The sequence below is a fragment of the Euprymna scolopes genome, chromosome 38 (assembly GCF_053919585.1).
Source record: "Euprymna scolopes isolate OS-2025 chromosome 38, ASM5391958v1, whole genome shotgun sequence".
Lineage (NCBI taxonomy): Eukaryota > Metazoa > Mollusca > Cephalopoda > Sepiida > Sepiolidae > Euprymna > Euprymna scolopes.
Window position 1 is genome coordinate 8,823,409 of NC_136519.1, and position 12,619 is coordinate 8,836,027.

The following is a 12,619-nucleotide window of genomic DNA, read 5'->3' on the forward strand; positions in this document are numbered from 1 at the left end:
TTAAGTAATTCGTGATTATATTCTTTATATCACCCACATTGAAGATTGAACCTTCAACCTGCAGAAGAATGTCACTTAAGAACTGAATTTTACCTAGTACTTTATTTGTTACACCACAGGTCCTCGCAGAGTTTGACAAGCTACACCTGTAAAATGTCGACGGTTACAGTTACCAATACGTTGTTTGAATAATATCCGAAATACAAACACTAATCCGAATAATCTGCCCCCCCAATCTTTCACGAAAAACACACGACTAGCTGAAACCACTGTCAATAATTTTCCCCACTCTTTATTCGTGCCTAAATCAAAACGTAGATTCCATGAACAAAGCTTCTTTCTTAGAACTGCACGGCTGTGTAACTCTCTGCCGCTTGCCTGTTTCCCCCCCGAATTCAACTTGGATGTCTTCAAGTCCAACACAAACAAATTCCTGATGAACCGCCACCTTAAGTAATGACACCTATCAAATCCCCAATACTAACTATTACTACGATACTATCCCATTGATTAGTGTACACACAATAACCCTTAACCCCGAGTGGCTCCTGGGCCTTGATAAGTGGTGACCCCCATGTAAAAATAAAATAAAATAATCAAAATAGAATAATTCATGTATAATTTAACCATACTAAGTACATGCTTAGTTCTGGGATCGAGTTATGTTTGAAAAAAATAATTGTTTTAATAAGGGTATTTCCTTTAATTATATTTTTTGTCAAGTTCTAAGAAAAAAAGAATTAGCCTGCTGCCGTTGCCATTACTGCTGCTGCCGTTGTTAGGCATAGAGTATTTACAGGAGGAACTACATGACGGTTGCCAACGTTCATCCCTAAGTGAAAGTGTTTTTGTGGCTTGAACTGGATTTGAACTTGGCACACCCAGGTTGTCAGTTTGTGTTGTTAACGATTTAACCATCATCACCTCACTGATGCTGATGCCAATGCTTAATTTTATGAGATGTCTACCGATCCCCAGGATGAGTTTTAGAGGCAGTAGTTTTTTGAAAAACTGACCTCCCCTAATTTTTTTTTGTTTTTTAGGGGAAAAGGGTTTAAAGTAGGGAGGAAGAGGGGGGTCTAAATTTATTCAGTTTATTTAATCTTGGTCACCAAGATTGTCTGTCTTTTTTTTCTTTCTTTTTTTTTACTTTTTTTCTTTTCTTTCTTTTTCTTTTCTTTCTTTTTCTTTTCTTTCTTTTTTTTTTTTTTCTTTTCTTAGGTTTTCAAACCTCTTGGCTGATGCTGCACTAGCAGTGTCAGAAATTTCGTGAAAATAGTGAATAATTCCACCCCATCTTTCCAAGCTTATAACTCCTCGAAAAATTTAATTCAAGCCCTAATTTTTTTTTTCAATTAAAGGAGTAAGGACCAAGGTTTTATTTAAAAAAAAAACAAAACAAAAAAATGTGTTTTTTTTTTTTTAAAAAGGTTTTAAACTTCGGACTTTACAGGTAAATTTCTAAAAAACTGATTTTTTTTTTTGTTTTAAATTTGAATATATTATTTATTGACCTTTTCTCTTCAATTTGTGATATATAAACCTATTAAACATAAATTAATTATTTACTTTTTAATAGACATTTCAAAATGAGAGGCGTAAATTATTCGACCCCCTATCTTTCTAAGCTTATAACTCCTCGAAAAATGTAATTCAAGCCCTAATTTTTTTTTCAATTAAAGGAGCAAGGACCAAGGTTTCATTAAAAAAAAAAAAAAAAAGACAAAAAGAAAAAATGTGTTCTTATAAAATAAGGTTTTAAACTTCGGACTTTACAGGTAAATTTCTAAAAAACTGATTTTTTTTTTTTGTTTTAAATTTGAATATATTATTTATTGACCTTTTCTCTTCAATTTGTGATATATAAACCTATTAAACATAAATTAATTATTTACTTTTTAATAGACATTTCAAAATGGGGGGGGGCGTGAAAATGGGGGGGCGTGAATTTAAAAAAAACGTTTGTCTAAAATATTATATTCGGTTTATTGGAAAGAACATAAAATTTCACATTGACCCTGAAAATATCGTAAAAATAGAATCAATAGAAAAATTTTGATAGATTTTTAAAATTTAAAAATTTAAAAATATTGAGTTTAAAAATTGAAAAATATTGAGTTCGGAAAATTCATTACTGTTTTAAAAAAAAAATAAAAATATTTTTATTACTTTTAAAACAACTGTAATAGTTTATTTTGGAAGTATAATCCATAAAGAAAATAAATAACCCACTTTTAACAGAGAAATTACGAGATTTTTATATTGTATTCGCAGTTTCGTGTTAGGGGTGTCAAAAATTCCTACAAAAATTCTGATACTGCTAATGCTGCACAGTTGCAGGTTGCGAGGGGCTAGTTTGGTTATATAAAATACGACTAAGGTTATTCTCTAATATAGCAAGTCATGAATTTTAGTGGTTGTAAAGAAGTTAAATCGTGTTAACAAGTCAGCAGTTTTATGATTCTTTTGGGTGCAATAATTCATTTTATGACGATCATGAAGTGTTCATTTCTTTATCAAATGACGCCATCTTGTTTGTCTGAAGCAAAAAAATTTTTTCCCCCTTCTGACTAAATAGTTTGTTCAATCTGGTGTTTCTAAACTACAGATCCCCATTTTACAAATTTCCCTCTATAGTTATCAACATTCGTTAAATATTGTATTGATTACACACACGCACACACAAAATCTGTAAAAACTTTAATATCCAATGTAGTAGCAAATCTTGTGAACATGTTTACCAGAAAAAACAGTTGGAAATTAGTCATGCACCATCCACTATGACTAAGAAATACTTACAGCTACATACCTAGAAAATGGGGTTATTAAGCCTGACATAGTGATGTGGGACAAGAGGGAGAAAGTAGCAACCCTAGTTGAGGTAGCATCCCTGATGATGCTGGCCTAAACAGAGCTGAAAGGGAGAAAATGACAAAATACCAAGGACTTATGTACAACATAAAAAGAAACCGGAATCTTAAGAAGGTATCAATCATACGAGACCTTATAGGAGCAACCGAGCTAATGAAAAAGAATTTTAAAAATTATCTGGCAAATATACTCGGTGAACCAAGTGCAAGAAAAATACAAACAATAGCACTTAAAGGGATGGTTAGAATCTTAAAAAGATCTCTCGGTTGAAGCAACTAAACTAACAGGAGAATGTTTGGCATCTGGTAGAATGCCCCATTCCCAGCAAAACCAAAGAGATAAGAAAATTAAAACAAAAAAGTGAAAAAAAAGAAAGAAATAAGGATTGAAAAGATATTTTTCGCTCAGTAATGTGCTTTGGTAGATTATCAGTGAAAAAAAAAAAAGAATCATCAAAGGAGAAGAGTTTTATTATTTTAGTCGCTACATGGAAAAATCACTCGCATGTGTGACTGTTTCACTTGCAACGCAAAACCCTTTACGTGTAGTCGGAGAATTTAATTAACATATTTATTTTGGATGAATTCAAGAGAGGAAACTTATGATAACATTTCTTTAATCTGTTTTAGTAAGAAAATATCCTCACACTAACAGTTTTCTTAGCCAGAATAAATATTTTCTGGAAAAAAAAAACTGAAGTTAAATTAAATATATTCCTGCTCATAAGAAAGTATTAAAAAAACTGCTCAAATGGGCTAATTCTATTTTAAAAAAAATAACTTTGAAAAGACGCAATCACCAAAGAATAATTGCATGAGTACATGCCCACACAAGAAAGAAATAAAGATTGAAAAGACATTGCAATTCTCTACCTATATAACAGCCAAGTACGTCCAAGGATGTTGCCACATCTGGGCAGGAGCTGCCAGAGGCAGTTTTTCCTGCCTTGGCAGAGTGCAAAATAGATTTTGTAACCTAGTGGGGGCATGCCCTTTTCTCTTCCCTGCAACCTCTTTCTCACAGAAGAGATGTTGCGAGCCTGTCTCTGCTTTATCATCTGAGCTCCAATCTCTGGTCCACCCTGTTCTTTCACAAAAAATACCCATCTAGCTGAAACCACTATCAATAATTTCCCCCACTCTTTATCTGTATCTAAACCTAAACATAGATTCCATGAACAAAGCTTCTTTCTTAGAACTGTATGCCTGTGGAACTCTGTTCCCGTTTTCCTGCTTTCTAACTGACTACAACATGAACAAATTCTTGATGAGCCATCCCTTTAAGTAATCCAATTTACCAAATTTCTACTACTAAATATGACTACAACATGTTCCCCTTAACCGCTGTATACTCATTAACTCTTATCCTTGAGTGGCCTCCAAGCCTTGATAAGTGGTGACTTCTTTGTAAAAAAAAAATAAATAAATAAAAACAATAAAAAAAAAATGTTTTATTATTTCTAGTCGCCACTTGAAAAAATCACTTGCAAATGCGACTGTTTCAGTCGCAATGTAAAGTCCTGTAGTATTAAATACATCCAGAGGACAACTGACCAAATGGAAGTCTCTCAAAGCAGTAAATGGTGTTCTGAATGTTGCCGATATGGAGCTTCCGAAATCCAATTTTAGACGCCCAATAACCATCTTTCACATACAATTTTGAGAAGTATTTTGCACCATTAAATATGTGTGTTAGTTCTGTCAGTTTAATTAATAACTTTTGTTAGGTTAATTAATAATCTTTGTTAGGTTAATTAATAATCTTTTGTTAGGTTAATTAATAATCTTTTGTTAGGTTAATTAATAACCTTTGTTAGGTTAATTAATGACCTTTGTTAGGTTAATTACGAACTAAATAAAGAAGAACGTACCTTTGTTCTTTAAATAACTTCATATCGGGGAAGGTATCGTTGATAACAAAACAAATGAAGTAACACATAACACGGACAGACACGTCTGTTTATTTTTTTTACATCTGTACACAAAAAAGAGCTATACACCAAAGAGGAAGAACCCGTTACATTACGTGCCTTTTATACAAAAAAAAGTCAAAGGGAGACAATTCAAAGTGCTTTCTTTAAAATCCACATCTTCAGTTAACAGATAAAGGGAGACAACTGCTTTCTGTGACTTTTGATTATTCCCTAAGCTCAAGGAAAGCGTTAGACTGTCGTTACAGGACAATTGAGATGAAAGAGGCTGTGACGAGGGTCATTGCTCACACAAGAGAACTTCGTTGGGGCTTTTCAGAAGTTGTTGAAATCGTACAAGTGCATTGCAGCTGGAGGAGATTACTTTGAAGGAGACTAGAGTTTCATGTGGGTACTATCTATAAAAGTGCCCATATGAAAAAAAAATTTGGAAAATTATTGAAGGCCCCTTGCATTTTTCAGTTTCTTCTTTCTCTTTCTTTCAATACGAAACCCAAAAGAAAAAGACAGACCATATATATATACTAGCAGGCTGTTTCGGTATTGCCTGATCGTAAAGTGTGCTTAAATATAATATTTTACTTTATGTAGATTTCGTATTTATTATAATAGAGCCGATAGTCTATTGATTATTATATTGTACCCAATATATAGCAGTGATTACAAAAGTTAAAAAAAATAATATAACAAGTGCCATCAGCAAGAATCAAACCAGATAATTAATTGATTTGTTTGAAAAATGGGTGATTTCATCAATTCCAATATGGGAATGTGAAATATTCATCAATTCTCATTCAATCCCGGACATTGTCAGGTTTCCATACTGGTGTGTGTGTGTGTGTGTATGTATGTATATGTGTGTGTGTGTGTATATATATATATATATATATATATATGTGCGTGTGCACCGTTAAGCAACTCTTATTTTAATCACTAATCTTTTCAATTTTTAACAAAACCAAATTTGACCTAAAAAAATTCTTTTTTCTTCAGATTAGTTCCAAAAGTCATCAATGGCGCCATTGCAGGAATTGTTGGCGTGACGTGCGTCTTCCCCATCGATTTAGTAAAAACCCGTCTACAAAATCAACAATCTGGTCCAGGAGGGCAGCTACGATACACAAGCTTGTAAGTTTACCAATATTCTTTCTCTCTTTCTCTATATTGCATGCGTCAACCATGTGTCAAGTTAGCATCGTCATTACAGAAACATTTGCAATATTTACAATGGTTGTTCATACCTTGATTGCTGGCCGTTTTCTTGTTATATAATGGGACCCTACGCCCTTAGTTTGTGATTATGCTAACTAGTATGAATTTTAGTGAGGAAAAACAGTTTGTAGCTATTCCACAGTTGGGAGCAATACATACAAGATGTACCCAACAATGTCAAAATCTAAGTGAATGTTGCCTTGACACTCTGCCTAAGTTAAAAACAAGGTAAGAAGTAATTAATTACATATTTCTCTCTCCTCTAAATGAATGAACTATCTCTCTTTAATAAAACCTTTAAAACTTCATGCATCAGTAGATGCATCTTAAGTTAAACAGAAGATCAACAACCACAAGAGGATCACAACCCAGGAACAGCGATGATTAAAAGAATGGAAAACCAGCGATCGTGCATGTATGTAAAAAGACTTTGTTTTGTTGATTTGTTTTCTTGATTGTTCATGTAAACGACGATGCGTGAACTGTTTGTAACATTTAAAATGTTACATCTTGCGTGCATTCACAACGTGATCATGTCGGACAAAAGAAATGCTTGTCTTTAATTAATGTTTCTGTAATCCTGTAAGGAAATTTACAAAACTCCTTTTCATCAACTCTGCAAATCTCAGCTCCAACATCTTCATAAAGTAGTTGTTTTTTTTTTTTTGTTTTTTTTTGGAAATCGCTTGTGACAAAATACAAAGCCACTTGATGTAAGGAGCTAACAAGCACGAAAGATGATTATTGTAAAAACAGGAGATGCCTATTGACCTTAGTCTTGAAAAGATCAATGCTGTAGGTAGGAGGAAAACAGTGAGCAGGAAGAGAGTTCCACAACCTTGCTGTCTTTGGAAAGAAGCTACTGGAATAAGGAGCTGTATTACGATGAGCTGGTAAAACAGCGAATTGATGTCGACCACAGAAACTAATGAGTCAAACAAGCAGGAACAAAGGAAGCAATGAGTAAATCAAACAATTCTGAAGGACACATACCATTATAGTATTTGTAGAGAAGACTGAGACTAGCATCAACATGTCTGTGAGAAAGAGGTGAAGAAGAAAGTGTGAGGATGATCAAATTACAGATGTTTTTTTTTTCAATTTATCAAAAACCCTTTAAATAGAACACCGATTCACAAACCCAAATATGACAACAGTGCTCCTTACATGGTCTTATACTAGATTTGTAGAGATGGAGAATCATCTCTGGTGTGAGAAAGTGTTTATAGTTAGTTAGAACGAACTGATTTTACAAAAAGCAGAAAGAGCAGCTAATTCTACCCTATGTGACCAAGGCCGTCAAACCCCTCCCCCCTGTTTCTTCCTGTATCAGAAAACACGCTATGCGACATAAAAATATCTGTGCGCGATGATGCCAAGCTAATCAAAATCCTGACGGCATTCCAATTATAATGCTGAAAAAGCTCCAACCAGAACTAGCTCCTATATTTATATATATATTTGTTTAAGCGTTGTCTTAAGGAGAATTGCTAGAAAGACCTTATGCTGCCTTGACAAAGTTCAAAATAGACTTCGTAGCCAAGTAGGTGAATGCCCATTTCTCTTCCATGCAAGCTCTTTCTCACAGAAGAGATGTTGCAAGCCTGTCTCTGCTTTATCGGTATTTTCATGGTAAGTGCTAGTCTGAGCTCCAATCTATGATTCTCACCCCCTGGCGTGACTTTCACAAAAAGCACTCGTCTAGTTGAAACCACTATCAATAATTTCCCCCACTCTTTATCTGTGCCTAAACCTAAACATAAATTCCATGAACAAAGCTTCTTTCTTAGAACTGCACATCTGTGGAACTCTCTTCCATTTTCCTGCTGACTACAATTTGGTCATCTTCAAGTCTAATGTAAACAAGTTCTTGATGAGCCGTCCCCTTAAACAATCCAATTTACCAAATTTCCACTACTAGCGATTATTATGCTATTGTCCCATTGACTACTGTACACTCATTAACCGTTATCCTCGAGTGGCCTCCAGGTCTTGATAAGTGGTGACTCCCATGTGTTAAAAAAAAAAAAAAGAGCAATGGATTTAATATATGGACTCCAAGAAAGATTTGATGAGAAAGAAAAACCTACAAGTTTTAGGATCGATTTCTCATCAAGAGCAGAACCATCCATAAGAATCTCAGGATTGAAAGACAAAAGCTGAGTTTTAACAGGATTAAATGAAACAAGCCATTCCTTATCCCAATCCATAACTGAACTCAGAGCAACTTCTAGATCAACTGCATATTTCAACTGATACGAGAAAGATGGGCGAGAAGCAATACCAGAATTCATTTAGAATTATTTATTCAATGTCCTTTCTGTGTTCATTTTTATTTTTAGAAATCAATTTAATAACATGCTAAGTCAATTTTATGATTGTACAGATATTATTACTTTGTACCCCTTTTTTAAAAGATGGAAAAGAAAGTGATTTGTGTTTGCACATTAAACATAAACTAAAAGACATTTTCTTAGTTTTCAATCTAGAACCAAAGTGTAGTACCTGTTTGGTCCAGTTACAGTAAATAACACTTTTAATCCTCTTTTCTATTTTCAACCACTTTTTCTTATTATATCATTAAAAAGACTAAATCCAAAATGGATCTGATATATGAAAAATCAAAATCATTTATTCAACGAGATCTTGGTTTCAGAACGTAGATCCGTGGAAGTGGAGAAGATGAAGAAAAAGATGACAATCGCTAAGTAGTCATATTTTGTCAGCCCATTTCTTTTTTTTTCTTTTTTAAACTCGCATTCACCCCTAACAAGGCATGTTGCCACTTGGATGTAAGGGGCTACTATTTGGAACCAGGCCTAGGAAAGATTAACAAGATGTTGGTTTACATTACATTTAAACTTCTGCATATCAGTACAGTCAGGAAAGCAGGTAGTAGGAAGGGAATTCCAAAGTCTAGCTGTTTGAGGAGAGAAACTATTAGAATAGAAAGTTTTCTGGCATTTAGGAACCTCAACAACGAAGGGGTGTGATTTTGTTAAGTAGGTTTGTCGGGGATATGTGCATTGAGGGATTACAAGTGCAATGAGTTCATCAGAGCTCATTCAATTAAAAAAAACTTGTAAAACAGGCACAGGGATGCAACATTGTGGTGATGGGACAGGGGTTGGAGCTTATTTGATAAAGTGGGACCGATTAGATTGAAGACTTCTTTTTGGACTCTATCTAAGAGGAAAAGACTAGTGGTAGATGCACCAGCCAAGACGTGGCAATAATACTCCATGCATGGACGAATGGTAGCCTTGTAGAGGGAGGTACAGAATACTCTCGGGTATGAGTAGTCTTCTAGCATGATAGAGGGAACCCACCTTCTTTCCCCACACCCTTACATGCTTCAAAACTGACTTTCAGAAATGTGATGTTATATCTCTTTTTTCTCTTTCTTTCTCTTTTTTTTTTTTTCTCTTTTTGAAACATTCCCACAGTCTAGTTAATTTTTGCTACTGGTTCAGCAAGTTGACCTCTGCTAACCTTTCATATGCCATATTTTCTGTTATTCTCAACTAAAATATGCACTAGTCTACCCATTCAATATTTAACATCTCTGTCCGTCCGTCTCTCTCTCTCTCTCTCTCTCTTATAAAAAAAAAATTCCATGGACAAAAATTCCATTATTCCTAAGTATCGGACTTAATTTAATATTCTCTGTATCATCCACTGTTTTAAAGCAAATGAACATGTTCTACTATGGTAAAACGGTGAAACTGTTTTTAGTCCCCTAACAAAGGAGGAACTAGACCTAGTAATTCATTCCTGTTCGTCCGTTCATTTGTTTGTGCTTTTCTCAATAACCACTTTTTTTTTTTTTTTTTTTTTTTAATTTTGCACAAACGTTAGTTATGGTGAAAGTAAATTTTTGCCTGAGTGTATTTTCCAGGATAACTCTGGGTGCTCCACTATGTGGCATTATAGGGATAAAATTGCCCCAAAATCGTTTGTCCATTCATTTGTTTGCACTTTTCTCAATAATGATGTCTTGGATTTTTTTTTAAATTTTGCACAAACATTAGTTATGGTGAAAGTAAATTTTTGCCAGAGTGTGTTTTCCAGTAAAATTGCTCCAAAATCATTTGTCCATTTGCACGTTTCTCAATAATGATGTCTTGGATTTTTTTGTTAATTTTGCACAAACATTAGTCATGGGGACCCCGCATGCTCAGCTTCATTTGTTTTTTGCTTTTTTTTACTCTAACTCTAAACTAAATTTGCTACAGTGAAACAAGGGTAATTTAAAAAACTTGAATTTTTAACTTTGTAGACTTCAATTAAAAAGTCTAAAACTGATTTAAATTTGAGTACTTTTTTATGCAGGAAAATTTCATTACTTGTGTCATCAATTTGGAATTTCACTGTAGATTTCCAAGACTAGCGAACATTAAACCTTCACAAAAGAAATGTATTATTACTCTTTTTCGTTTTTGAGGGTTTTTTTTATTTGTTTATTTTTTTTTATTTAATGAAACAAACTGTTGATTTTATCTTGTATTTGAGTGTATTCTGTAATGTTGTTTCGGTGCTTCTACGCAATATGAACCAAACTGTTTGATTTTTTTTGTTGTTGTTGTTTTTTACACTAACTCTAAATTATTTCTGACCTATGTTTTAGATTTCTTTTGGATAAATTTCGTTCGGTTTGTATTGTGTAAAAGCATCGAGACCTGATTTGGCTTTTTTCGAAAAGTTGGAACTGCTTTACATCATAACTGCAAATCTCTGGATACCTATTTCTAAAAAGCACCTAAATTTGCTTCAGTGTGGAAGACTTGCAGCTTTGTTCTTTGCGTTTTTATTTGCTACTGCTTCAACACTTGGGATTACAAAAACGCTCAAGAGTAAGATGAATAGATTAACAGTTAAAGGATGAGGAATGTTATAAGAGTATGGAAAATCTCTACACCCACTCAAAATAAAAAAATAAAAATTTGTGAGTGAAATTTTTTTTTTTTTTTTTTACTCACATTCGCCCCTAACAAGGCATATCGCCACTTGGATATAAGGGGCTACTATTTGGAATCATGCCTAGGAAAGATTAACAAGATGTTTGTTTACATTACCTTTAAACTTCTGCATATCTGTACAGTCAAGGAAGCAGGGAGCAAGAAGGGAATTCCAAAGTCTAACTGTTCTAGGGAAGAAACTATTAGAGTTGAACGCTTTCCTTATTTATGGAACTCAGCAGTGAAGGGGTGAAATTTTGTTGCTAAGCGATTTTGTTGGGAATATATACGACGAGGGGGCACAAGTGCAACAAGTTCATCAGAACACATTCCATTAAAATATTTTTAAAACAGTCACAGATGCAACATTGCGGCAATGGAACAGGGACTGGAGCTTAGTAGATAAAGTGGGACCAATTAGATTGAAGACTCTTTTGGACCCTACCCAAGATCGAGAGACTAGTGGTAGATACATCAGCCCAGATGTGGCAACAATACTCCATGCATGGGCGAATGGTGGCTTTGTAGAAGTGCAAGATATTCTCAGGTGTGAGTAGTCTTCTAGCTCGATAGAGAAACCCCACCTTCTTTGCAGCAGTTTTCACAATGTCCTCGATGTATTTGTTCAATTCATAATGCCTGTGAACGTTAAACGAAGGAGTTTGAAGGAAGAATTCTCAGGTAGGGTGTTATTTGTCATAGATGTCAGTGGTTGGACTACAATATAATATGAAATAATTGTCTCTATAATAATAAATACGAAATTTGTGTGAATTAAAATATCATATTTAAGGGTATTTTATAATCGGGCAATGCCGGGCAGTCCTGCTAGTATTTAATAAAATTGAGACCTCATTCAAGGAAATTTGTCTTCTAAAAAGATTCTTCAATTGACACCTATCAGTGGAATATTTAACTATGAAAATGTTTTGATGCAACTTGTTCGGCCATTTTGATCCCAAGTGATAGGGCAAAAATGAAAGCTGGATTGCAGAATTGGTATGCGGTCCAACTCCAAATTTGACTTTTAAGATTCATTAAAAATTCCACCTCTTTATCTTAGAATTCCAAAATATCAGACTCCCACTCACGCAAATTTTTTATTTTAAAGTCTCCCAATATTCAGACTCTTTGTGGATTCTTCAGAGATTAAAAAATCCGACTTTAACTTCTAGCATTCTTACAAGTTTGACAACTTCCAAAACTTCCGACTCCACTGCGTCAGTTGTTGTCCATAAAAATAAACGCAAGCAAAGCAAAGCAATTAGATGATAAAGATTACAACTTGGGTCTGATCCAGAAACCACATCTGGAGTGTGACAGAAAACTATATCCAGTATTGCAGCCTTTGTTTAAGAGCTTTGAAGAGTAAAGAGCCATCCTGTAGTTGTCATTACATTTTTTCTCAATTTTCATTTTTTTTCAATATTCGTCCAGTTGAAACTGCAGGAAAGCATTTGAAAAATCAATTTTTTCAAAAAAAAAATTCCACCATTTAATACTATGAAAATGTAACTGATATTGATGTGAATCTAACGAATTATTCAATCCAATGGAATAATAAACACATATTCTTAATCTTCTATTCAATTTCTTAAAGTTTAAAAAGACAAAAAATAAAGTATCATGCTTCAGTTGTGCTCTAAAC

The 12,619-nt window shown here is 34.0% G+C and overlaps 1 protein-coding gene across 2 annotated transcripts in view; it reads left to right on the top strand.

Annotated features, from left to right (window-relative positions):
• The window catches only part of LOC145263064 (mitochondrial glutamate carrier 1-like), a 200,362-nt gene that overhangs the window by 144,908 nt on the left and 42,835 nt on the right, over positions 1–12,619 (top strand). For both annotated transcript variants that reach the window (XM_080119921.1, XM_080119920.1), the window contains exon 3: positions 5,795–5,929. In XM_080119921.1, the coding sequence (XP_079976047.1) occupies positions 5,795–5,929 (135 nt within the window). The remainder of the gene's footprint in view (positions 1–5,794; positions 5,930–12,619) is intronic.